Genomic DNA, 27019 nt, shown 5'->3' with positions numbered 1-27019 from the left:
ACAACTCCATCGTTCATCGTAAAGCCAATTTTTTTTATTTTAATTAGTCAACAGTTTTACATTATCACCAATCGATACACATGGTTAGCAGATGTTAATGTGAGTGTAGCGAAATGCTTGTGCTTCTAGTTCCGACAGTGCAGTAATATCTAACAAGTAATCTAACAATTCCACAACAACTACCTAATACACACAAATCTAAATAAGAATATGTACATATAAATACATGGATGAGCAATGACCGAGCGGCATAGGGAAGATGCAATAGATGGTATAAAATACAGTATATACATACGAGATGAGTAATGTAAGATATGTAAACATTATTAAAGTGGCATTATTTAAAGTGACTAGTGATCCATTTATTAAAGTGGCCAATGATTTGAGTCTGTATGTAGGCAGCAGCCTCTCTGAGTTAGTGATGACTGTATAACAGTCTGATGGCCTTGAGATAGAAGCTGTTTTTCAGTCTTTCGGGTCCCAGCTTTGATGCACCTGTACTGACCTCGCCTTCTGGATGGTAGCGGGGTGAACAGGCAGTGGCTCGGGTGGCTGTTGTCCTTGATGATCTTTTTGGCCTTCCTATGACATTGGGTGCTGTAGGTGTCCTGGAGGGCAGGTAGTTTGACCCGGTGATGCGTTGTGCAGACCGCACCACCCTCTGGAGAGCCTTGCGGTTGAGGGCGGTGATACAGCCCAACAGTATGCTCTCAATTGTGCATCTGTAAAAGTTTGTGAGGGTTTTAGGTGACAAGCCAAATTTATTCAGCCTCCTGAGGTTGAAGAGGCGCTCTTGCGCTGTATGTGTGGGTGGACCATTTCAGTTTGTCCATGATGTGTACGCCGAGAAACAAAACTTTCCACATGAAATATACTTAACAAAAATATAAACGCAACATGCAACAATTTCAAAGATTTTACTGAGTTACAGTTCATATGAGGAAATCAGTCAATTGAAATAAATTAATTAGGCCCACATGACTGGGAATACAGATATGCATCTGTTGGTCAAAGATACCTTACCAAAAATGGGCCTCACAATGGGCCTCAGGATCTGGTCAGGTTATTTCTGTGCATTCAAATTGCCATTAATAAAATGCAATTGTTTTTGTTGTCCGTAGCATATGCCTGCCCATACCATAACCCCATCACTACCATGGAGCACTCTGTTCACAACGTTGACATCAGCAAAACGCTCCCCCACACAACGCAATACATGTGGTCTGTGGTTGTGAGGCCGGTTAGACATACTGCCAAATTCTCTAAAACGACATTGGAGAGAAATGAACTTCTCAGGGTAGAGAAATGAACATTAAATTATCTGGCAATATCTCTGGTGGACATTCCTGCAGTCAGCATGCCAATTGCACGCTCCCTAAAAACTTGAGACATCTGTGGCATTGTGTTGTGTGACAAAACTGCACATTTTATGGTGGCCTTTTATTGACCTCAGCACAAGGTTCACCTATGTAATGATCATGCTGTTTAATCAGGTTCTTGATATGCCATACCTCTCAGGTGGATGCATTATCTTGGCAACAGAGAAATGCTCAATAACACAGATGTAAACAAATTTCTATACAACATTTTATAGAAATAAGCTTTTTGTGCATATGAAACATTTCTGGGATCTTTTATTTCAGCTTATGAAACATTGGACCAACACATGTTGCGTCTATATTTTTGTTCAGTGTAGAATAGGGCTGTTGTCATACTGTAAGTCAGAGGCTGCTTATTCCAACATTGGTGTGAACTGGGCACAAAGAAAACGCTCTCATAAACACATTTCACATCAAAAGCCAGGACGTTACAGAGCACGGTCACTGCATTGTTATATTTCAGTGTGAAAACTGACTACCTACTGCTAGGACACTACTAACTCTTAAAGAACCACTTCACCGGAAAATAACCTCAGATGTTATCATCAGCATACAACCTTTTTCCTGATTACCAACAAAATATTGAATGTATTCATATTTTGTGCACAGCATTTTTTAAACTCGGGCAGTAAAGCTTAAATAACATAAAAACAATCATTGCTTGACAGTCGTTGCATGTACACAATTGCAGGTAAAGAAAAACATAATGCACATGCACTGTAATGAGCCAAACAAAATTATGACTGATTTGATATCAAAGTCAATAAAACTAAAAGTTGTAAAGAACCAGAGCATTCATCAGTTGCGTCATATCTTTTTCAGTTTGAAATTTGTATGAATTGACTTAACTATTTCTGATCATTCATATACTGATACAATTCTCATGATCTTGAATACTTCTCAAATAACATTTGAATCATACTTAAGTCAAATCACCTTCCATTCATTGCCCTCATTCACATTTGAATGAACCTCACAAATGACATTTCACCGTATCTTATTTATTTTCTACAACACTTTTTTCATATATGAGTACATTTCAACAAAACTTCCAATTGTAACTTAACATATCCTTCATTGCTCCTTGAAACATTTAGTTATCTAAAACAGAAAAAATACATATTAATTTAAAAACAAAGTAACATTAAGGACCACTTTGGAAACAAGTGCTTTAATAAATACTTTTAAGTGCTATCCTTTGGGAATAGAATGTACATGTTTCAGCCCAATTAAATTAAATTCAATGTGGTGGTCCCTGTAATAGCTCTAAAAGGCATATTTCCTCAAGGAAAATCATACAATAACCTTCTACAGAGGCGTAAACATAATGCATGTTCCTTGCGTTTAAGATGAATAACTCTGGAGAAACTTTAAATGTGTAACAGTGTAATCTGCAGGGTCATCATTCAGCAGCTCAGGGCACTCTGATTCTTATGGTAACCGCAGGCTTCAATCACAGGCACAAAAGGCATTCTCAACTATGCTTGTGTACCTGCTCAAACACATTCCTTAAAGACTCATTCGTAAAACAAAAAGGTTGAACAACTGTCTCTGCTACAATGATGCAGGCTAGGGAATTAAATAAGTGCTTAAAGACCGGAGTGATAATTTTCATTGCTCTGAAGGACATGCAAGAGTCAGGATTGAGCTTAATCCTACAAATATTTGCCTAACTAAAGAAGGCTTATAACCTTGACACTGGTTGATCTTTGAAAAATCAAAGAGCATAGCTATTATGCCACGTTCCATAGTCATTTTAGATAAAAGCCTCTACTAAATGCCATATATTATTATATTATATGATTATTATTAAATTACATGCTAAGTAAAATGATAGGCTATAGGGAATATTTGTGCAGGGTGTTTGTGGGAGTCAGTGTGTCAGTCTTTCTGCTTCAATCCATACATCAATGGATCTCTTTGCCTGTCGGTGAAAGGCACATTGAGGGACCTGTGAACTTTTGAATGTCTGAGCGATGATCCATGGTTCAGAGACTCATCCAGGGTCCCTGTCTCTGACGCAGCGTAGATTCCCCTGGCTGAGGTACCTGGGGTCCCTCCAACAGGACTGCTCCTGCACCTCTATCCTCCGGATCAGCAGGCTCCTCCTGACTTGCATCGGTCTTGATAATCTGAGGAGCCTCCAGGGGCACATCTGATGACGACCCTAGAGCTAACACAGGGAGGCAGATAGAGAGACAGGTTGAGTTAGACTAAAGAAATGATTATAACAGTGAAAGGTTATTACAAATGACTCAAGTAGTTCAGGAAAAAGACAGAGCGTCAACAATCTTCGTCTGAAATAGTCTTACCTGTTTGATTCTCTGGCAAACCAGAGGGCTCGTTCAGGGAACCAATCACATCTGGTGTTTCCAGCTCCACTACAAAAACAAACAGCCATTACAACTGTAGTAGAGACAGAATGCAAGAATATAATGTAAACAGCACCTATGCTGAACAAAAAAACAGTATGGTAACATTCATAGCATGATGTTACACAAAACATAAAAATAACCTGTCATCATAATCCACAACTACTCTTCAAGTAGGCCTACAAATCCACAACAACAGCGTGTTTTTTTAATCTTACCTTTATTTAACTAGAAGTGTGCCCAAACTAGTAATTTAACACACTGTGAGACGAGTCCGTATAAATTAAATCAAGATCAGTTGATTTAATATACTGTTGTGTATATCTTGTGTATACACCAATTCACACATTCGCATTGATCTTTCTATAAACTAGGGTACCAGTTTCCTACACCGGACAACTTTTTACAGCTGTTAATAAGTCATTGATAATAGTCTGACATTTTTTTTCTTCATGTCATTACGTTAAGATATAGACACATCGATGGCCCTGAACGAACTTTATCTGACTCTTTGTAAACTGGAAACCACACACCCTGAGGCTGCATTCATCGTAGCTGGGGATTTTAACAAGGCTAATCTAAAAACAAAACTCCCTAAATTCTATCAGCATATCGATTGTGCTACCAGGGCTGGAAAAACCCTAGATCCATTGTTATACTATTCCGGCGACGCATATAAGCCCTCCCCCGCCCCCTTTCGGAAAAGCTGACCACGACTCCATTTTGTTGATTCCAGCCTACAAACAGAAACTAAAACAACAAGCTCCCGCGCTCAGGTCTGTTCAACGCTGGTCCGACCAATCTGAATCCACGCTTCAAGACTGCTTCGATCACGCGGATTGGAATATGTTCCGCATTGCGTCCAACAACAATATTGACGAATATGCTGATTCGGTGAGCGAGTTCATTAGGAAGTGCATTGACGATGTCGTACCCACAGCAACGATTAAAACATTCCCAAACCAGAAACCGTGGATTGACGGCAGCATTCGCGTGAAACTGAAAGCGCGAACCACTGCTTTTAACCAGGGCAAGGTGACCGGAAGCATGACCGAATACAAACAGTGTAGCTATTCTCTCCGCAAGGCAATCAAACAGGCTAAGTCCCAGTACAGAGACAAAATCGAGTCGCAATTCAACAGCTCAGACACAAGAGGTAGTGGCAGGGTCTACAGTCAATCACGGATTACAAAAAGAAAACCAGCCCCGTCGCGGACCAGGATGTCTTGCTCCCAGACAGGCTAAACAACTTTTTTGCCCGCTTTGAGGACAATACAGTGCCACTGACACGGCCCCTACCAAAACCTGCGGGCTCTCCTTCACTGCAGCCGAGTGAGTAAAACCCTCGCAAGGCTGCAGGCCCAGACGGCATTCCAGCCGCGTCCTCAGAGCATGCGCAGACCAGCTGGCTGGTGTGTTTACGGACATATTCAATCAATCCTTATCCCAGTCTGCTGTTCCCACATGCTTCAAGAGGGCCACCATTGTTCCTGTTCCCAAGAAAGCTAAGGTAACTGAGCTAAACGACTACCGCCCGTAGCACTCACTTCCGTCATCATGAAGTGCTTTGAGAGACTAGTCAAGGACCATATCACCTCCACCCTACCGGACACCCTAGACCCACTCCAATTTGCTTACCGACCCAATAGGTCCACAGACGACGCAATCGCAACCACACTGCACACTGCCCTAACCCATCTGGACAAGAGGAATACCCATGTGAGAATGCTGTTCATCGATTACAGCTCAGCATTTAACACCATAGTACCCTCCAAACTCGTCATCAAGCTCGAGACCCTGGGTCTCGACCCCGCCCTGTGCAACTGGGTCCTGGACTTCCTGACGGGCCGCCCCCAGGTGGTGAGGGTAGGTAACAACATCTCCACCCCGCTGATCCTCAACACTGGGGCCCCACAAGGGTGCGTTCTGAGCCCTCTCCTGTACTCCCTGTTCACCCACGACTGCGTGGCCATGCACGCCTCCAACTCAATCATCAAGTTTGCGGATGACACTACAGTGGTAGGCTTGATACCAACAACGACGAGACGGCCTACAGGGAGAGGTGAGGGCCCTCGGCTGTGTGTCAGGAAAATAACCTCACACTCAACGTCAACAAAAACAAAGGAGATGATTGTGGACTTCAGGAAACAGCAGAGGGAGCACCCCCCTATCCACATCGACGGGTCAGTAGTGGAGAAGGTGGAAAGTTTTAAGTTCCTCGGTGTACACATCACGGACAAACTGAATTGGTCCACCCACACAGACAGCGTGTGAAGAAGGCGAGCAGCGCCTCTTCAACCTCAGGAGGCTGAAGAAATTCGGCTTGTCACCAAAAGCACTCACAAACTTCTACAGATGCACAATCGAGAGCATCCTGTCGGGCTGTATCACCGCCTGGTACGGCAACTGCTCCGCCCACAACCGTAAGGCTCTCCAGAGGGTAGTGAGGTCTGCAGAACGCATCACCGGGGCAAACTACCTGCCTCCAGGACACCTACACCACCCGATGTCACAGGAAGGCCATAAGATCATCAAGGACAACAAACCACCCAAGCCACTGCCTGTTCAGTACAGGTGCATCAAAGCAGGGACCGAGAGACTGAAAAACAGCTTCTATCTCAAGGCCATCAGACTGTTAAACAGCCCACCTAACATTTAGCGGCCGCTGCCAACATACTGACTCAACTCCAGCCACTTTAAAAATGGGAATTGATGGAAATTATGTAAAAATGTACCACTAGCCACTTTAAACAATGCCACTTAATATAATGTTTACATACCTACATTACCCATCTCATATGTATATACTGTACTCTATATCATCTACTGCATCTTGCCATCTTTATGTAATACATGTACCACTAGCCACTTTAAACTATGCCACTTTATGTTTACATACCCTACAGTACTCATCTCATATGTATATACCGTACTCTATACCATCTACTGCATCTTGCCATGCGTTCTTGTTACCACCACTCATTCATATATCTTTATGTACATATTCTTTATCCCTTTACACTTGTGTGTGTGTATAAGGTAGTAGTTGTGGAATTGTTAGGTTAGATTACTTGTTGGTTATTACTGCATTGTCGGAACTAGAAGCACAAGCATTTCGCTACACTCGCATTAACATCTGCTAACCATGTGTATGTGACTAATAAAATTTGATTTGATTTGATATAGTTAGGATCCCCCCTTATATTCAATAAAAATCACAAATTGATTTAAAACTTAACATTTAACACACATTATCATTGTTGGTGTCTTGACAGATTTGTCCAAAATCGTGTGACATAAAAGATAACTTTTCTGTCCTTGCATTTATGCCAGTGTAAGTTGTCGTTATATCATATATTAAGCATTAATCAGTTAAATTAGACATTGAACTTGAACCCTGTAAGAATCCTGGATCTAGCTGTTGGGACAGTTTTTTTGTATAGAGATATCAGAAATGCAGTGTAACTACGTAACATTTCGTCTCCTTATGTTACGGGGGGAAACAGTTTTCATGAACACACAAATCCAAAACGATGTACGCAATTGCAAAATCGATTGCTTCTAAATAGATACTGTCATTAACGTGGTTCTTCAACAATTATGCACAATACTTGTTGGATGCATATTTGGTGTCCCCAGCTGATTAGTTACACCATTACATTCATCTGATCCAGGAAGGAATTTTTCAAGTGATAGTCAAGTGATGAACGGCTGTTGTGATAGCGCATGTGACACAACAACAGCCCAAGTGCTGGAAAAAAGGTGTTCGCAAGGAATGTCCAGAATATTTTGGTGTCTCATGCATTACGCCGGTGAAGACAGTTGCCTGGATCCACTTTGGATTTAATATCCCTAGCGAATTGATGTTGATCATCTGTTGTGGTCTGCTTGATTTACAGCAGGGTCTCATTAGATTTAACAGAAAAAGCATCAAGATAATGAGTTCATGTTTTCATACAGTATGTATTGAACACCGAGTCTACTGTGGTCAACTGTATAGGATAGACTATTGAGCAACACCCAACGCTATTCCTATGAATTATTCTGGATATAATGAAAACAAATTACGTGGACTTATTCACAACATGATCTGGTAATAAAATAACATGACAAGTACATTTTGTTTTCCATGTTACACCTGCAATGTTAAACAATAAACGGGGCTTGAAGTAGCTTACTAGAATTTAGAGCTCAGAGATTCAAGTACTGGTAAAGGCCTACCTTGAGCATCAGACATTTCCTCAATTTAGTGCTTGAAAAGTCCTTGTAATTACTGTAGCCAATTTATAATTTCTCCTCCTCCCTTATAATTATCCGCAATTACATTTTTTATCCATTTTTGTGAGAGATGTGTCCACTTTCATTTGTTTCCCGCCATTTCAATTGAAGGGTGCTGCGCTACTCTTTTTGTGGTAAAAACACTTGCGGTTATTATGATGACGACAACATCTAATGTTGGCTTTCCATACAAATCTTTCCATTAAAAAGGGAACCTTGTTTTTGTTCACTTGTTCATTATAAAACAGCGATGGTGAGATTCAAATGGTGAGATTAACGCTACCGCTATTCATGGATTTATAATGTGTGCCTGCGCATAGCCGCAGAAAGTAGCACCCCCTGAGAAAATCCGAAGAATAAATATCTCTATATATTTTAGAAAAAAAATGTTTTCCCACAAAAGTAGTGCACTGGGCCTTTAATAGTCCTGTATTAGCGACCAATATAGCCTTCTGCAGCGTGTGCGAACCCCCTCACCGCCAAACTACTTCCCGTGGCTGCGTCAGCCACCTAGGCTAAAAAGAAATTGCCATGCATTCAATCTATTTAGTCAAGCAATGTTCACATTATTCTCACATATTTTAGAATGTAGTAATAAATTAAATATCTATGTTGTTGTATAGGTGGAGTTATGGGCCAATTTCCATATATTCACTTTTATTCCTCTAAGCACATGTGGAACTGCATGAAAATCCTTTTTATTTAAGTTTCACACCAATTTGAAATTTCGATCCCAATGTCATACATTGGCCCCATTATTTATAGAAAGACCCTAATACCCTCACCTTTCTATATTTCTGATGCTTGTTGTCTAGGTTCTTCCAACTGCTCAGCCACACGATCATTATCTTTCTGAGGCATTTGAGCTAAAACACATTCAGATTAACCATGTTATGTCTGTTTTACACAATGGGTTTGATGCGGGTTGTAGAGTAGAACTAACTCACTCTGTGAGAAGGACATGCGCTTCCGAGCCTCTTCTCTTCTACGCTGCAGGCGAGTCGTGTCTCCCATCATAACCTACGGACATGATAAACAAAACAAAACACAGTTTAAGTTTTTGAGGATCAGTTCCAAGCAGATATTTTAATGTAAGATGTACTGTATGGATGGGGAACATCCTATTAGTGGAGAAAATGAGACAGCATCTTACCCTGACCTGCTCAGGAGGCCAAAGTCCCCCCCATATAAACTGTAGGTATCCGAAGAGCACAATGACACTGAGGAAGGCAAAGTTGCTGGCCACGCCAATCACTGCAGACGTCAATGGGAAATTGTACAGGAGGTATCTATTAAGACAAAGGGTTCAGAGAAAAGAGAAAGAGAAAGATGGATGGAGAATAGGATGAAAACAAAAGAACGGAATACACAACAGTCAGAAAACGAATGGCATTCTATGTATTCGGCTTATTGGCATCAAATAATCTGGATTTGAAACCGAAATAATTTATACGATCGGGAGGTCTATACCTGACACCAGTGAAGAAAGCATGGATCCTTAGCTGAGCTGAATAGATTTGCACCCGCCGAGACTGGATCTCAATGACCGCACCAACAGTGGGTTGATACTGTAGTGAGAAAAATATTTGAAGCTTATTACCTAAAAAAGACTAGTCTGACTTGGCCAGTCTTGCAGAACTGAACAAATGCGAGACTAGGTGGTCTGGCTTGCAAGATTATTAAAACTCATTCTCACTTTGAAAGAGGACATTTTACTCAGGTTGTATTTGTTTGGACTGCTTCTAAATAAATTAGTTCTATCCAAGTACATTTAATTGAAAACACATGAACATCAAATGCTGCTGAAAGGGAAGTATGCTTGGTAAATCGAATTACATCAGATAAAAATGAAATGATTCAGATAACATGCAAATGATGATCACAAGATCACGACAATCTGACTCATTGAGCAGGCCCAGTGCAGAGAGCGTGACAGGACTAAGTGCAAGCTCTGTGGGAGAGGAAAATTGATTTGATAAGTACAGGCAACCACAAATAACACTTACAGAATTGGCCTTGTAGTCTGAGAAGAGCTCAACCTCAACGAGCTGCTTCTGCTCCGTCATCCCAGTCAGCAGGAGAGGAGAGAACAGTAGAGTATTCAATGTCTGGAGGAGACCAGATCGGTAGTGCAGCATAGCCTGGTAGAGAAAATAAATCAGTCACCGTCAGAGGGCCACACAATCATCAAATAACAAAAATGTCCATGTTTAATTCTAACATTGTAAAGTAATAGAGGAAATATTATGTTCGAGAAAACTCAAGGAATCAAATCAAAGTGTATTGGTTACGTACACAGTTTAGCAGACGTAATAGCGGGTGCAGGGAAATGCTTGTGTTATTGCTCCTAACAGTGCAGCCAAAATGTCAAACACGTACACAAATAATAATCAAAAACTAGAAACAAGAAATCTTAAACGTCAGAACGAATCCAGTTAACAACCCAAATAACACTATCAGTAATCCAAATGCAATCTATGCGTATATATACCAAGAATGGTATGCACAGCAGTAGATATATTATAGTGAGCTATGTCGAGAATCCAGGTATGTGCCACATGGCACAAACTGGCACTGAAATGTTTGGAGAGGCTCAGAAGAGAAATTGGTGTAGTAGGAGGCCAAACAGAATTAACATAGCACTTTATCACTCACAGAGCGCGCCACAGCTGCAACTGTCTGGCCATCCTTGGTGTAGCAAGACATCTTAATCATGAACATGCCAAGATGTTCGTTGACTGGCGACTCAGGCATTTCCAACTCTAAAGAGATTCGATATGGCTGACCATAAATCATAACCTAGGAAAGACAATGAGGGGTAGAATACTGTAAGAGAGACAGTGAGCATACCTGCCTACAGCGATAATTTCTTTGCATATTGAAATTATATTAGAATCTAGCTCAGGATAGAGGGGGTGAGGAAAATAATGGTTAATATGTGAAGAGCATACCTGGTCTTTGCCATTCTTTAGCAGCGAGATGTTAGCCATGGGGAAAGAGCAGAGGACTGAATTGGAGGCATCACAATCAGTACTAGAACAAACAGTGGTCAGGAAAAAAAGTGTGACATGTTATGGGCCTCCACTTTTTACCTTGTCATGGTACTAATAGCTCAAAACAAAAATCAGGTGCAACAGCATATGAGTATTTTGTTAAGTGTAGCTAAATGCTCATGCAAAAGCAATTATATATATATTTTTAAATAAACTATTCAAAAGGTGAGTGAAAAGAGAGTAAAGAGTGGATTTAACTTCAGTTTGAAGACAAAACGGCACAAAACAAACTTTCAATGATGTCTCTCGGTACCTGTAGTGGTAGTGCACTGGTGTAGAAAAGCTGACGGTGGGCATATAGGAGTAGTAGAAGCTGCCATAGAGGAAGATGGCCACCCAGACGAGCAGCACTAGAACGCAGGAGAGGATGGCAGCCTGCAGTAGAGTCCTGCGGGCTCTGAGGAGAGTTACCCCAAACACATCCTGCAGCCACAGGAAAACTGGTCCCGTTACACCACCCATGGTGACTGACCTAGCACTGACTCTTACTGACTCTGGTCCTGGTTCCACACCACTCCCTGAAATCTCACTGCCCTATTCCTGTGGCTCCTGCCAAATGCCACTCTCTCTCTCTGCTTCCTTGGGAAAAAATAGCTTTTCTTTTGAGGGCTATGGCTCCCTGTTAATTGGAGGAAGCCCACTTAACAATTCCAACATTGGCCTGCTCATCCTTTAGAAAACCCCTTGCGGAATAATATATATATATATATATATATATATATATATATTTGTCACATCCCCTTAATATGACATTAATTACTTAGCTGATTAACGTTTTCCTTGTCTACTGCAGGTCATATCTGATAATGAGCTGTTGACTGGGCCTTTAATATTTCTGTAGCAAGCTGTAAAATAGAAGAGAAAAGCATTGAGACTTTAATACAGATGAATACTGAATACAAAGGCACCATTCAATTCTACATCACTCACAAGAAACTATTTCTAGTGTCTCAAACAATGAGTTTTAAGAGTTTTTTCTTTACTGCCAACGGAAACGTAAGAGAATAATTAGAGATACGTATATCAGAGTAATATGTAAAAGCTTCAAGGACTTAATCTATCGATGACAAAAAAAACGAGTACAGCCTCCTCACGTTAGTTAGCTATTCTGCTGGCCAGAGCCATTTTACCTTTATAATAACGTTAATGGAAGGCTCATCTGCCGCTAGCTAGCTAAAACATTGAGGATGACAACATTTCAAAATGACGATGAATGCCATTGCTAGTTACCCATATATTTCAACAGAATGTCATTTGAGCTGAGATTCAGTTGACATATAACTACCTTTATAGTAAAACACCTGCAAGGTAGGAAGCTAACGTTAGCTGACTAGCTAGCTACATGCTAACAACTGGCTAACTCGCCCAAGACAAGTGCTGCAAGTGCTTGGCTAGAATGCATCCAAAATTGCAACACTCCTCATACTCACCTTAGCGTCTATAGTAAAGCTGCAGCACTACACATTAACAATTAACATGCACGTAATTGTGATCATTAAAATTGAAAAGTCTGACAATATTTATGGACATACACAATTATATTTACTCTATCTAGCTAGCTACTTCCTAAAGGGAAAAAACTAAAGGAAAAACTGCAACTACGATACGGACGACAGGACAAACTTCAAGAGCAAAGCAACGCGTTCATAAGTAAAGGGTGCACATAGAGGTTGACGTTGAGAAGAACATGATGTCAAACCTCCATCTGTAACCATGAAAGGTTTTATCTATGGAGATTGGTGTAGACATTTCAAATAAGATAGATAGCATAGATTAGAAAAGGGAAAATGATATGGTCAAAACCATAGCCTATTGCTTCCTATTGTGGAAATAAATTATTATTAATTTGTTCATAATTACTCAAAATGATTCAACTGAATTTCCCATTATGATAAGAGATTTTATCCATGTCATTATCATGTCATTGTCTTTTTTCACTTATTCTCTCCAGTTTAAATCAAGATGTCTGGAGAGAGAGAAGAGAGAGAGAGACTGTAACATTAGAGGGCATGATGGGGGAAGGGAGAGAGAGTGGAGACGAGAGGGGGCAAGTGATGGGCAGTAATGGTTTGCGGGACTACAAAGATACTGTATCTTGCCAAGGTGGGAGAAACCATTGAGGGCAGTATGATGACAGAATGTAAAAGACAAGGAGCTAGAGACTGCAGCAGTTCCCATGGCAACAGAGGAGAGAGGGAGGGGGGTAACTGATGCAAATAACAAAAATAATTTAAATTCCAACAGTGCATATCAAAGATAGTGAACATTGTATCTTGCCTTTGGCCACAAAACATAAAACTGCATGCTCATATTTTGTTATGACAATGAATTATTTTGTGAGATTCCATATCTACCTAATTACCCTCTCTTTTCATGTAAAGATGGTATGATCCAGCTCTCAGAAGAAAAACGATTCCAATGGAGCCTTCCTCCCTTTGCCTGGAAGGTTCCACTCACTGCAGAGGGGGTTCTTATGCATGTACCAGGAGTCTGATGTTCATTGTAGCAGAATTGCAGTGCACTGGACTGTACAGAACAGTGTAGCATACACTGTCTATGAGGGGTGGGGTTCAGCTACACTAAAATCACAAACACAGGCAGATAGAGGGTGAGCGAGCGAGAGGGAGAGAAGAGGGAGAGAAAACACCTGAAGAGGAATACAACAAGGGTAAGGGAGAAGATGAGAAGGAGCTGATGAATGGAAGGAATATTAAGAGGGGAGAGAGAGGACCAGAATAGTAGAAATAGACTCCTATATGGACTGGTCTTGTTGCTTCTCTCTCTTTCTCCGGTTATCCATTTCTTCTCACACTTCTTGTCCATTCATTATTTATTTTCTGTTGAACCTTCTCTGTATGCTGTCACTTCATCTTGATTTGTATTAAGCAGGCAGTGGTTTGCTTTATATCCCTTGCATATTTGATGTTGAGGTGATTTGATGATATTCACACACATTGGGTGTATCTGTGTGTGCTGAGGCAAGTGTATATCTGTGCATTTGTCCCAGTTCTTTGGTTGCTTCAGCCATTCAAATAGTGTGCTCCCATCAAACGAGGTCCCATAAAAAGCTGACCATATCCAATAGATTTACAAAATGTGTCTTTATCATCGTATTAGCCTGACGTAAAACTATTCGTTTTCAGCAAGTTTTTTTTCCTGTACCTCCTACAAGCTCTAGAGATTTATGTCTGCCATTGAAGATCATAATGCGGTCTGCTTGAACACATAAGAGACATACTGATGATGGAATTTATTAGAATGTAACCACTTTTATGTTCTTCATAGATTACAGTTAGAGTGGCATGGTATGGTGGAGAAAATCATACCTGGCCTACTTCTCTTCTAGCCAGTGCATAAAAATATTTTAACTAACAAGCTGACTATCCATAAGAAGGCAAATAAATTGTTCATATAATCAATGTATACAGTATAAATGGTCCTATAGCTTAAAGATGTTTTTATATCAAGGTGAGATATAGTTTTTCTTGGGCAGAGAGCTTTTAACAAGTAGTAAATTACACCATTGGTCCCTAGAGATAGAGACAGACAGAGGAGGGGAAGGAGGAGAGCAGAGGAAGATTGAAGTGAATGAGCTAAAAAAAATAAGTGTGTCAAATTTAGGAGGGAGTGGAATTGGATGCAGTCAGTGATTCATAAAAATGTACACTGAGTATACCAAACATTAGGTGTTCCTAATATTGAGTTGCTGGCCCCATGTTGACAACAATGCCTTCCAGAGTTGTGCCAAGTTGGCTGGATTACCTTTGAGTGGTGGACCATTCTTGATACACACAGGAAACTGTTGAGCGTGAAAAACTCAGCAGCGTTGCAGTTCTTGACACAAACTGGTGCATCTGGCACTCACTACCATACCTCATTGAAATGCACTTAGATTTTGTCTCGTGCCCATTCATCCTCTAAATGGCACACATACACAATCTATGTAGCAATTGTCTCAAGGCTTAAAAATCCTTCTTTAACATGTCTTCTCCCGTTCATCTACACTGATTGAAGTGGATTCAACAAGTGATATCAATAACGGATCATACTGTAGCTTTCACCTGGATTCACCTGGTCAGTTTATGTCATGAAAAGAGCAGGTGTTCTTAATGTTTATATACTCAGTGTATATTTTCATTAATAAGAATCCATACAAATGTAAGTTACCTAGAATGAATACAGTGAAATTGTTTAATGTCATGCAATACAGCACGCCGTACATCTGCCTTTCCAGCTGTCAGTGTTAGGTGTCTTTTTTCTAAAACAAAATGATTGAATGTGTTAGTGTGACTCATGCGCCATATGTTTTATTGGCTCTCTTGACAGGATGAAAGGAGACACCCCAGTGAACAGCACCATGAGTGTCGGCCAAGCCAGGAAGCTGGTGGAGCAATTGAAGATTGAAGCCAGTTTCTGCAGGATCAAGGTAAGCCTTGCCAGAGGCATCATGTCTATTGAAACGTTGCACGCGCCTTGGTAAGTCTCCGCTAAATATCCACACCCTCATTTCCAGTCTTGATTCCTACTACTTGCCATCCTCAGGTATCAAAGGCAGCTGCAGACCTGATGGCATACTGTGATGCCCACGCCATTGAGGACCCCCTTATCACCCCTGTGCCCACCTCAGAGAACCCATTCAGGGAGAAGAAGTTCTTCTGTGCACTCCTTTGAGACAAACCACAGGATGGTTGGGAAAAACACTGTCCAGATAGAACATAATGTACACTGAGTATACCAAACATTAGGAACATCTTCCTAATATTGAGTTGCACGCACCCGCCCCCTGCACTCAGAACAGCCTTAATTCATCAGGGCATGGACTCTACAAGGTGTCGAAAGCATTCTCCACAGATGCTGGCCCATGTTGACTACAATGCTTTCCAGAGTTGTCAAGTTGGTTAGATGTCCTTCGGATGGTGGACCACTCTTAATACACACGGGAAACTGTTGAGCGTGAAAAACCCAACAGCGTTGCAGTTCTTGACACAAACTGGTGTGCATGGCACCTACTACCATATCCAGTTCAAAGGCACTTTTTGTCTTGCCCTTTCACCTTCTAAATGGCATACATACACAATCTATGTCTCAATTCTCTCTTTAACCGGTCTCTTCCCCTTCCATCTACACACTGATTGAAGTGGATTTAACAAGTGACATCAACAAGGGATCATAGCTTCCACCTGGTCAGTCTGTCATGGAAAGAGCAGGTGTTCTTAATGTTTTGTATACTCAGTGTATGTACATGCATTCACCACATACACAAAGCTAAATATAAATTATTCATGTAGCCTGCTTTATCTTATGAAAGGCTGCAGATGTACATATTCTCCTAAGTAAAATCAAGACTAATTCAACCAAAATGTACATCTAATGTAGATCTACATAAACCCTTAAAATATATTTGGAGTTATGCGTATACATACCTGAAACACATTGAAGCTTATAGAATCATGAACTGTAGCACAACATAAAAGTGGATATACATACAATATGTAAAACAGCTCATAGTCCTAGCTCATTTTTCAAATAGATGGAGAATTGTACACATGAATTGTAATTATTTGGAACTTTTAATACACACTAGTCATTGCCTAATCTGAGTTTGTTAAAAAAAATATATTTGTGTGTGATGTCTTGAAAGTCCCGTATGTCACTTGAAGCTGTTGCAGAAATGTGCGTGAGGTGTAGGCGCCACTGTGGACCAGGTCAGTAAGAGGACAAGTCAATACACACTAATCCAAATAATTCCACTGGCGCTGTATGTACAGGAGGTGGTCAGCCGCCTTAACAAGATCAGTGGTCTACAATGACGGGTTTCCAATAACAATGATCAATGTTGTTTTGATAAATAAGTGGTTTAATTTGTCAAGTGGATGTCTAAGGCTATATGACATTAACAAAAATAAGCAGTACATTTAATAAATACATAACAGGAATTTGTATGGCATTCTTTTCGAGACCAGTTTTTCTGGTTGCTTATCTGATCAAGTTCAGAAATGTTATTACTATTTTTAGATCAGTGTTACTTAAACCTTTACTGTCAATATTTCTTACCAAAACAAATGAAGAGCTTAGAATAAAAGGGGACTTGGGAATCAAAGACAAAATTAAAAACTCCTATCACCAAAAATATTTGTGCATGTAATTTTATTGTTTTTTCCCCAAAAAACAAAACAAAGTCAGAATAGTCCAGATCTTGCAGTTGCTTTGTTCAAAATAAAAATATAAAAACTAACATGCTTTCAGTCAATATGCAAAAACATGAACCAGTGTTTCAGTAAAACCATCCTTCAACGATTAAACAGAGAGCAACACAAGTATGCTCATAAATTAATTCCTGAAACAGTGCTACTTACTGTGGTTTTACTTCAGGCTTTCATTTGTGTGAAGTTTGAAAATGAGGTGATTTGTAGTAACTAGCTTCTTAATCCGCATGCACTGCTCCACAACTCAAGGTACATTGCAGATAAATGTTTCTTTAGCATTACAACGTTAAGGCATCGCTTCAACATCTCTTAAAACAAACACATAAGATAACATGGGGCAATTACAAATGTAAATCTTAAAATTGTTTCCTGTAAACTCGGATGTAAAATTAACAGTGCAACATCTTATAGATGTTAAAGCCATGTGGTGTCAAATGGTTTAAAATGCTATTAATTAATTTAGCGACAAGTTCATTTAACTAAATGCAGGGGAAAACTGTCAGAGTTGGAGATAAGTACAAGCATTAGTTATACCTTTATGAAGGGATAGTAATTATAAAAAGTAGTTATTTGACAGAACAAAATTGAAATATAAAGTGCAGGAAAACAAATTAACTCATCCCCAAGGCTTCTATACGGCCAAAGATATTAATCATAGGAAAGGTCAGGATTACGGATCTACACAGTTGGGTGAAACAACCCCATGGATGACTGCAGCAAAGTATGTCTAACTCATTTTTAAGCATCCATAGGTCTCTGAATTGTGACTAGTATAAAATAACCAGGTGTTACAATGTATGACTTTGCTTAACTGCCTCTTGTGCAGTGTTCCCATATGAGGTGAAATTTAATGTGAGACCAGAAGTAAATAGATGTTTGGGATGACGTTATATAAAATGGAAAAAACAAAACCTTCTCTACAGGAAAGAATCGCACCATTCACGCAGACAGCCATAGCAATCACCCTGCTGTTTGACATTGGCCCCGCATGTGTCTTTCAGCCAGTCCCGGAATAGCTCCTCATCCTTCTTCAGCACCAGGAACTGACCCAGGACCACGTAAGCCTGTAGATGTATGCAAATGAGAATGGAGTAGGAAAAGTGAAAAAGAACATAAATGACAATACACTAACCTAAACACTAGGTAAAAGTTGCACAACTGCATTGTCTTTTTGACTTTGCTGTACTAAAATGTAGAAATTCACAAAACAAAGTTCCATTATGAAAGTTCCAACAAAGTTAAGTAAACTCTGCATCACCTTGTCAAAGCCCTTCTCCTCCAGTCTCTTGCCAAGCACCTCTCCAATGCCAGCAAGTGCATTGACTGCCTTCTCCCCCATGGGTTCTGCCACAAACTCTTTGTGTTTCTGGGATGTTGACGACATGGCTGCTTTCAGTCAGTGAACACACTGAATAGAAAATGAAGCAATTTACTAAAATGTTTGGTTATTTCACCTTTTTGATTTGAAAACATTGAGGCAGAGGCACACAATTTATCTACACCAATATGGTGTAACCATAGAAAGAGGAAACCTAATCATATTTGGTGTAGCTGTATCCAACAGGATACATCAGGTAAACATGATTCACAGTAGTGTCACAATTTGTTTAGAACATACAGTATTTGGGACTGGAGTGCCCTATGACCCCAAAGTGACATTATCAACTAAAAAACTGAAACCAAAATCTTTCCATGTTACCCATAACACCACCCAGAGAGAACGATCTCTAAGTGTTTTTTTGGAGCATGTGTCGATAATGATAGGATCGAAAGAAAGGGAGTGCTGCTCTTGGATCAACCTTCTCCATTCAAATCTTACCTTAACATTATTTCACAATACTGACGACAGATCAGCTCCTAGAGGGTTATCTACCACCTACGGTTGTAAATATTGAAGCGGCTTATTTTAATGCTTACCCAATGCACCGAATCGGCACATCTTTTTATACGCCGCTTGTTTGTATCAATTGCAAAGACATTGGCAACTTAGTGTTTGTAGTCAACTTTGTTTAAGTTATCGCTGTCAGAGATACAAATAAACCATGTAATTATATGTTCAGCGTAGCCTTGATCATGACTGCCAGTTCCACCACCGTGTCAAAACATTTGATTGAGTTTATTTTTGTACAGTATTAAAGCTAATTTCCTGCAATTTTATACATTTTGCCATGACGTATTAATGATAGTGAGAATGACTAACATCAAGATGGGGGGGGGCCCTGGAGGTCCGGACCCCTGGGCATGTGCTCAGTCGGTATTTGGCCATGATTACAAGTTTCGATAGCTGGCTAGACTAACTGCCAATCCAAAAAGTGTTAGCTGACATGGATAATTGAGTGACTGTCAGTGACTGACATGAGAGAAACTGGTGATGCACAACCAAATTTTGAGACCCAGACAGAGTTCCTAGCAGGATCTCATAGCGGCCGGGGGCCCTAAATGCGTCAGCATGCATCAGTTCCACTGGCGGCTAGGCGAACTGAACGAGTGCACTCGCATGCTACCTAAAAAGACGTTTGCTTGAAAAACAAAAACAATTGTCAATATTACTCCAGGACAGTAGAGGGCGAAGAGCTGGTAATAGCCATCTATGGCCAAACAAGAAAGACATGTGGGAGAATTAAAAAAGTGTACACAGACGCTTGACTGGTGACAAAATGAAACTTGTGTGAATTGCCCGGGATCTAGTAGATTTATGTACCTAGCAACACATATGAATAGGCGAGATATGGAGACAGAAGATGCCTGCTACAGGTTCACAATGGTGGATGTGGGGGCACAAGGCCTAGAGAGCAATGGTGGAGTGTTTCAAGAGTTCTTTTGGGTCCAAACTGCCACAGAAGACCCTCAATTTACCACCAGCTGTCTTGTCAGGTACCACAACGCCAAGTTTCCTGGGAGAAGCAGCTTTCCCCCTACATGAGAACCTCATGCGCCCTTATCCAGTTATGTTGATTATAGAATGTTCGGAATCCATTTCACTTAGTTTATGGTTCATGGAAACGTGTATTTTTTTTCTATACTGAACAAAAATTAATGCAACAATTAACAATTTTACTGACTTTACTGTTCATATAAAAATCAGTCAATTGAAAAACTCATTAGACCTTAATCTATAGATTTCACATGTCTGGGCAGGGGTGTTGCCACTTGGGAGCCAGGCCCACCCACTTGGGCGCCAGGCCCAGCCAATGAATGAGTTTTTCCCCTCAAAAAGGGCTTTATTACAGACGGAAATACTCCTGTTCCATCAGCTGTCCAGGTGGCTGGTCTCAGACGATGTGTCAAGGGGCTCAGTCTGCAGCTCTTTTCTCCCTTCTCACACCCCTGCTACTGCTCTGTGGCATCGGTGAGGAGCAAGCCAGTGGAGTAGGTATTGGAGGTGAGCCCAGGATAGAGTTTCCCTGGTCCTGCATGGAGATGGTTTCTAATTTTGCACTGCAGCTTAGTGCAGGGGCCAATGACCAGTCTGTCCCCAGTACTGGGGTAGTGCTTGGGCGCAGAGAACAAAACCAGGTGCTGTCTCCATTCACTGATGTTTGAGCCTTGTCAAAGAAAAAGAAAAAGTTGAGGGCTATTCAGTACATATCCAAACCATCCAAAATGAACAATTAACCTCATATCATTAAGAGACTACAATAGATCATATGTTGCAAAAGTTTGAGCTGAGTAGGCCTGGCCTAGCTACTCAACTCTGCTCAAACATTTGAAACATTTTGACTTGCTGGACCTTGCGTTACCAATGTGGGAAGCTTATGATTTTCTTTCTATGACAAAATGTTTGATCAAAATAAGTAAATATCTTTAGTTTAGTTGGTTGGAGTGCTTTCTCTGCACACGTACAGTATGCAGCTAAGCTAGCTAGCCACTAGCCAGCCAAGTAGCTAGCTATTGTTAGCACAACATAGCTACTCTTTTCATCGACTACAATATAAAATACAACATACCTCATTCTTTGGTGAAGATGGCATGTTGCTTTCAGTCTTCCCATGCTCCACGTGCCAAACAAGCCAGCAGCAACATTTCTGGAGTAGCCTTTCCTCCGGAATCTCCACTGCAGCCCTTTCTTTTCTTTGTCTTGACGAACTTGTCGCGAACCCTACCCCACTTTTTCAAACTAGTGGTTGGGTCGGACCCCAGCGTCTCCGCAATCTCCCTCCATGAATTGGTGTTTATATAATGCATGGCTAGAATCGTAATGGTGAGGTACAGAAGTACCTTCCTTGGTCAAATCGATAATCGAAGTTGTCATTCGCCATGTTGAATCCACAGAGTTTCATCTACACACAATACCCATAATGGCACCGCGAAAAAAAAGTTACGAATGTTTGCTAATTTATAAAAATAAAAACAGAAATACCTTAAGTATTTACGCCCTTTGCTATGACACTCAATTGAGCTCAGGTGCATCCTGTTCCCATTGATCATCCTTGACGTTTCTACAACTTGAGGCACTTGTGGTAAAGTTGTTTGGACATGATTTGCAAAGGCACACACGTCTATATAAAAAGGTCCCACAGTTGACAGTGCACACCAGAGCAAAAACCAAGCCATTAGGTCAAAGGAATTGTCCGTAGAGCTCCGAGACAGGATCGTGCCGAGGCACAGATCTGGGGAAGGATACCCAAAAAAAGTTGGCAGCATTGAAGGTCCCCAAGAACACAGTGGCCTCCTTTCTTAAATGGAAGAAATCTAGAACCGCCAAGACTCTTCCTAGAGCTGGCCACCCGGCCAAACTGATCAATCGGGGAAGGTCACCTACCTGACCAAGGCCCAAGAACCCGATGGTCACTGACTGAGCTCCAGAGTTCCTCTGTGGAGATAGAACCTTCCAGAAGGACAACATCTGCAGCACCCCACCAATCAGGCCTTTATGGTAGAGTGGCCAGACGGAAGCCACTCCTCAGTGAAACACACGAGAGCCCGCTTGGAGTTTGTCAAAAAGGCACCTAAAGGACTCTCAGACCATGAAGAATAAGGTTCTCTGGTCTGATGAAACCAAGATTGAATTATTTGGCCTGAATGCCAACCGTTACATCTGAAGGAAACCTGGCACTATCCCTACGTTGTAGCTTTCGTGACAGCATCATGCTGTGGGAATGTTTTTCAGCGGCAGGGACAGGGCGACTAGTCAGGATCAGGTAAAAGATTAACGGAGCAAAGTAGAGAGAGATCCTTGATGAAAACCTGCTCCAGAGCGCTCAGGACCTCAGACTGTAGCAAAGGTTCACCTTCCAACAGGACAATGACCCTAAGCACATAGCCAAGACAATGCAGGAGTAGCCTCGGGACAAGTATCTGAATGTCCTCGAGTGGCCTAGCCAGAGCCCGGACTTGAACATCTCTGGAGAGACCTGAAAATAGCTGTGCAGCAACATTCCCCATCCAACCTGACAGAGCTTGAGAGGCTCTGCAGAGAAGAATGGAAGAAACTCACCAAATACATACCCAAGAAGTCAAGGCTGTAATTGCTGCCAGGTGCTTCAAAGTGCTGAGTAAAGGGTCTGAATACTTATGTAAAAGTTGTTTTATTTAACTTCTTCAGGGCTTGGGGGCAGTATTCAGAAGTTTGGATGAATGAGGTTCCCAAAGTAAACTGCCTGTTACTCAGGCCCAGAAGATAGGATATGCATATAATTGGTAGTATTGGATAGAAAACACTTAACGAGTTTCCAAAACTGTTAAAATAATGTCTGAGTATAACAGAACTGATATGGCAGGCAAAAACCAGAGGACAATCCATCCAGAAAAAAATAAAATTCACCCTTGAATGCTATGGCTGTCAATGGGAATATAAAAAGGAAGACCTCCCAGATTGCAGTTCCTAGGGCTTCCCCTGAAACTGATGCGCCAATGAAACTGATGTCAACAGTCTTTAGAAAGAGTTTCAGGCTTGTTTTTTTTTAAATTAGCTAGAATTTGTAGTTTTAGTAAGTGGCTCCCATTTTGGCTGTAGTGTTTGTTGCGCGTTCCGGTGAGTGCGAGTACTTCGTTATTTATCTCCGGTAATGGTCTCCGGTATTCTCCGTCTTACATTTAAAGTTTATTTACATAATAGGGTACCTAAGGATTGATTAGGAAAGTTATTTGATGTGTTTGGAATTAGTTTATTGGTAACTTAAGGGATTCATTTGTTTGCATTTTGAACGAGGGAAACCGGTGGATTACTGAGTCTAGCGCGCCAATGAAACTGACTTTCTTTTGGATATAAAGGACTTTATCGAACAAAAGGACCATTTGTTATGTAGCTGGGACCCTTGTGATTGCAACCAGATGAAGATCTAAGGTAAGTGATTTATTTTATCGCTATTTCTGACTTCCGTGACACCTCTGCTTGGTTGGAAAATGTATGTAATGCTTGTGTGTGCGGGGCGCTGTCCTCAGATAATCGCAAGTTGTGCTTTCGCCGTAAAGCCATTTTGAAATCTGACAACGCTGCTGGATTAACAAGAAGTTAAGCTTTTAAATTATGTATGGCACTTGTATTTTCATGAATGTATCATATTACGATTTCTGTAATTTGAATTTCGCGCTCTGCAATTTCACAGGATGTTGTCGAGGTGGGACGCTAGCGTCCTAAAGATCAGTAAGAAGTTAAGAAATTTGCACAAAAAAATAACCTGTTTTTGCTGTGTCATTATGGGGTATTGTGTGGAGATTGAGGTGTCAGCATGTTTCAGCAGAACTGAATGAGTGTGCTCGCATATTCCCATAAAACCTTCGCTTGAAAAAAGGGGGAAAAAGCAGCAATAGTACCGTTTATTCATTGAAATCCTGTAGCCAGTATACACTAACTCAAGTCACAATTAATCTAAGATAACTTCAAAATTAATGACATTTGAGTTTTTGCAGAGGATCTTTGTCATGCAATTTTACATCTAAGATGTAGTATTTCTCCAAAAAAGTCATGAAGAGTCAACTCTCCTTGAATTACTGACTTTTTAAGAATCCCTACTGTTGACCAATCACTGATGAAGAGGTGTAGAATTCAGCTTACCCCAAGAAAGGTGCCCAAACAGTGCAAAAAAACCTTACTGAAGTCCGCCACAATATATGCACAAACTCCTCCGAACTGTTTTGGCTGGAAGACGTTGATCGTGGAGAAGACAGAAACTGCTAGTGAGTCGGGTGAAGCTAATAGTACCGAAAGTGAGAATGAATGACGAACAACAAGGAACACGAGAAGTAAATCTGTGGTGGAAAATTGGAAACCACCAGACTAGTTTTTAGTCTGAGTAGTGGTTTTGGATCAATGCTACTTGGGAAATCTGGAATGTGTTGGAGGAAAGTAGTCGGTGAGAGTCACAAGTGGTTGTCTTATTTTTGATGTGTGTCCGCAGAAGTGTTAAGACTCAAAGATATCGGAGTGGAATGTTTCCTGTAGAGGTCGACCGATTAATCGGAATGGCTGAATAATTAGGGCCGATTTCAAGTTTTCATAACAATCGGAAATCGGTAATTTTGGATGCCGATTTTGCCCGTTTTTTTTTTCTCGCACCTTTATTTAACTAGGCAAGTCAGTTAAGAACACATTCTTATTTTCAATGATGGCCTAGGAACGGTGGGGTTAACTGCCTTGTTCAGGGGCAGAACGACAGATTTTTACCTTGTCAGCTCAGGGATTCAATCTTGCAACCTTACGGTTAAACTAGTCCAACGCTCTAACCACCTGCCTCACGAGGAGCCCGCCTGTTACGCAAATGCAGTAAGAAGCCAAGGTATGTTGCTAGCTAGCATTAAACTTATCTTATAAAAAACAATCAATCAATCACTAGTTATAACTACACATGGTTGATGCCTTATGGGGGGGTATGCCTTATGATTAACGAGACGTGGTGTGATCATCATAACAACACACAGGAACTCAAGTCATTCTGTTCACCTGATCTAAAACTCCTCACAATCAAATGTCGACCGCATTATCTACCAAGGGAATTCTCTTCGATCATAATCACAGCCGTATATATTCCCCCCCAAGCAGACACATCGATGGCCCTGAACGAACTTTATCTGACTCTTTGTAAACTGGAAACCACACACCCTGAGGCTGCATTCAATCGTAGCTGGGGATTTTAACAAGGCTAATCTAAAAACAAAACTCCCTAAAATTCTATCAGCATATCGATTGTGCTACCAGGGCTGGAAAACCCTAGATCATTGTTATACTAATTTCCGCGACGCATATAAGGCCTCCCCCCGCCCCCTTTCGGAAAAGCTGACACGACCTTCCATTTTGTTGATTCAGCCTACAAACAGAAAACTAAAACAAGCTCCCGCGCTCAGGTCTGTTCAACGCTGGTTACCAATCTGAATCCACGCTTCAAGACTGCTTCGATCACGCGGATTGGAATTGTTCGCGCATTGCGTCCACAACAATATTGACGAATATGCTGATTCGGTGAGCGAGTTCATTAGGAAGTGCATTGACGATGTCGTACCCACAGCAAGGCAAGATTAACATTCCCAAACCAGAAAACGTGGATTGACGGCAGCATTCGCGTGAAACTGAATAGCGCGAACCACTGCTTTTACACAGGGCAAGGTGACCGGTAAGCATGACCGAATACAAACCAGTGTAGCTATTCTTCTCCGCAAGGGCAATCAACAGGCTAAGTCCCAGTACAGAGACAAAATCGAGTCGCAATTCAACAGCTCAACACAAGAGGTATGTGGCAGGGTCTACAGTCATATCAGGATTACAAAAAGAAAACCAGCCCCGTCGCGGACCAGGATGTCTTTGCTCCAGCAGGCTAAACAACTTTTTTTGCCCGCTTTGAGGACAATACAGTGCCACTGACACGGCCCCCTACCAACCTGCGGGCTCTCCTTCACTGCAGCCGAGGTGAGTAAAACATTTAAACGTGTTACCACCTCGCAAGGCTGCAGGCCCAGACGGCATTCCAGCCGCGTCCTCAGAGCATGCGCAGACCAGCTGGCTGGTTGTGTTATACGGACTATTCAATCAATCCTTATCCCAGTCTGCTGTTCCCACATGCTTCAAGAGGGCCACCATTGTTCCTGTTCCCAGAAAGCTAAGGTAACTTGAGCTAAACGACTACCGCCCCGTAGTAGCACTTCACTTCCGTCATCATGAAGTGCTTTGAGAGACTTAGTCAAGGACCATATCACCTCCACCCTACCGGACACCTGCCTAGACCACTCCAATTTGCTTCCGACCCAATAGGTCCCACAGACGACGCAATCGCAACCACACTGCACACTGCCCTAACCCATCTGGACAAGAGGAATACCCATGTGAGAATGCTGTTCATCGATTACAGCTCAGACATTTAACACCATAGTACCCTCCCAAACTCGTCATCAAGCTCGAGACCCTGGGTTCTCGACCCCGCCACTGTGCAACTGGGTCCTGGACTTCCTGACGGGCCGCCCCCCAGGTGGTGAGGGTAGGTAACAACATCTCCACCCGCTGATCCTCAACACTGGGGCCCACAAGGGTGCGTTCTGAGCCCTCTCCTGTACTCCCTGTTCACCCACGACTGCGTGGCCATGCACGCCTCCAACTCAATCATCAAGTTTGCGGATGACACTACAGTGGTAGGCTTGATTACCAACAACGACGAGACGGCCTACAGGGAGAGGTGAGGGCCCTCGGAGTGTGGTGTCAGGAAAATAACCTCACACTTCAACGTCAACAAAACAAAGGAGATGATTGTGGACTTCAGGAAACAGCAGAGGGAGCACCCCCATCCACATCGACGGGTTCAGTA

At 41.5% G+C, this 27019-nt stretch overlaps 3 protein-coding genes across 7 annotated transcripts in view; 1 reads left to right on the top strand and 2 right to left on the bottom strand.

The window, feature by feature from the left end:
• Positions 1-2949: 2949 nt before the first annotated feature.
• On the bottom strand, positions 2950-12674 carry LOC111964180 (seipin). Of its 4 annotated transcripts, XR_002877355.2 has the most exons (11): positions 12513-12674; positions 11336-11927; positions 10981-11062; positions 10685-10828; positions 10036-10170; positions 9500-9597; positions 9183-9318; positions 8977-9049; positions 8815-8895; positions 3692-3760; positions 3048-3552 (listed from the first exon to the last, which is right to left on the bottom strand). XR_002877355.2 is itself a non-coding variant. In XM_023987950.2 (10 exons), the coding sequence occupies exons 2-10, from the start codon at positions 11542-11544 to the stop codon at positions 3368-3370; spliced, it is 1131 nt and encodes a 376-aa protein (XP_023843718.1). In that variant the 5' UTR covers positions 11545-11927; positions 12513-12674; the 3' UTR covers positions 2950-3367. The 4 variants fall into 4 exon arrangements, 3 of the variants coding, with proteins under 3 accessions (XP_023843718.1, XP_023843721.1, XP_023843722.1); XM_023987950.2 differs by lacking the exon at positions 8815-8895 and having other exon boundaries at positions 2950-3552; XM_023987953.2 differs by lacking the exon at positions 8815-8895 and having other exon boundaries at positions 2950-3552; positions 9189-9318.
• A 908-nt stretch (positions 12675-13582) lies between these two features.
• gng3 (guanine nucleotide binding protein (G protein), gamma 3) lies at positions 13583-15903 on the top strand. Its single transcript, XM_023987949.2, has 3 exons — positions 13583-13750; positions 15409-15508; positions 15625-15903. Exons 2-3 carry the CDS (start codon positions 15410-15412, stop codon positions 15751-15753), a joined length of 228 nt encoding a protein of 75 aa, XP_023843717.1. The 5' UTR covers positions 13583-13750; position 15409; the 3' UTR covers positions 15754-15903.
• A 2043-nt stretch (positions 15904-17946) lies between these two features.
• Positions 17947-27019, bottom strand: part of LOC111964177 (barrier-to-autointegration factor) — a 12666-nt gene continuing 3593 nt past the window's right edge. For both annotated transcript variants that reach the window (XM_023987947.2, XM_023987948.2), the window contains exons 2-3: positions 18547-18696; positions 17947-18352 (exon numbers count right to left, since the gene is read on the bottom strand). In XM_023987947.2, the coding sequence (XP_023843715.1) occupies positions 18206-18352; positions 18547-18672 (273 nt within the window). In that variant the 5' untranslated portion in view covers positions 18673-18696 and the 3' untranslated portion in view covers positions 17947-18205. The remainder of the gene's footprint in view (positions 18353-18546; positions 18697-27019) is intronic.

The sequence above is a fragment of the Salvelinus sp. IW2-2015 genome, linkage group LG5, assembly GCF_002910315.2.
Source record: "Salvelinus sp. IW2-2015 linkage group LG5, ASM291031v2, whole genome shotgun sequence".
NCBI classification, from domain to species: Eukaryota; Metazoa; Chordata; class Actinopteri; order Salmoniformes; family Salmonidae; genus Salvelinus; species Salvelinus sp. IW2-2015.
This window is presented reverse-complemented; position numbering and strand designations above follow the sequence as displayed.

Bases quoted from the DNA above. Each gene is read 5' to 3' on its own strand.
- LOC111964180 (XM_023987950.2), bottom strand. From the start codon at position 11,544: ATGGGTGGTGTAACGGGACCAGTTTTCCTGTGGCTGCAGGATGTGTTT. The intron at 10,829-10,980 runs GTATGCTCTTCA...TGTCTTTCCTAG, and splicing joins TAAAGAATGGCAAAGACCAG to GTTATGATTTATGGTCAGCC. The intron at 3,761-8,976 runs GTGAGTTAGTTC...TTGTTTTTGTAG, and splicing joins GCGCATGTCCTTCTCACAGA to TGGAGCTGGAAACACCAGAT.
- gng3 (XM_023987949.2), top strand. From the start codon at position 15,410: ATGAAAGGAGACACCCCAGTGAACAGCACCATGAGTGTCGGCCAAGCC. The intron at 15,509-15,624 runs GTAAGCCTTGCC...TGCCATCCTCAG, and splicing joins CCAGTTTCTGCAGGATCAAG to GTATCAAAGGCAGCTGCAGA.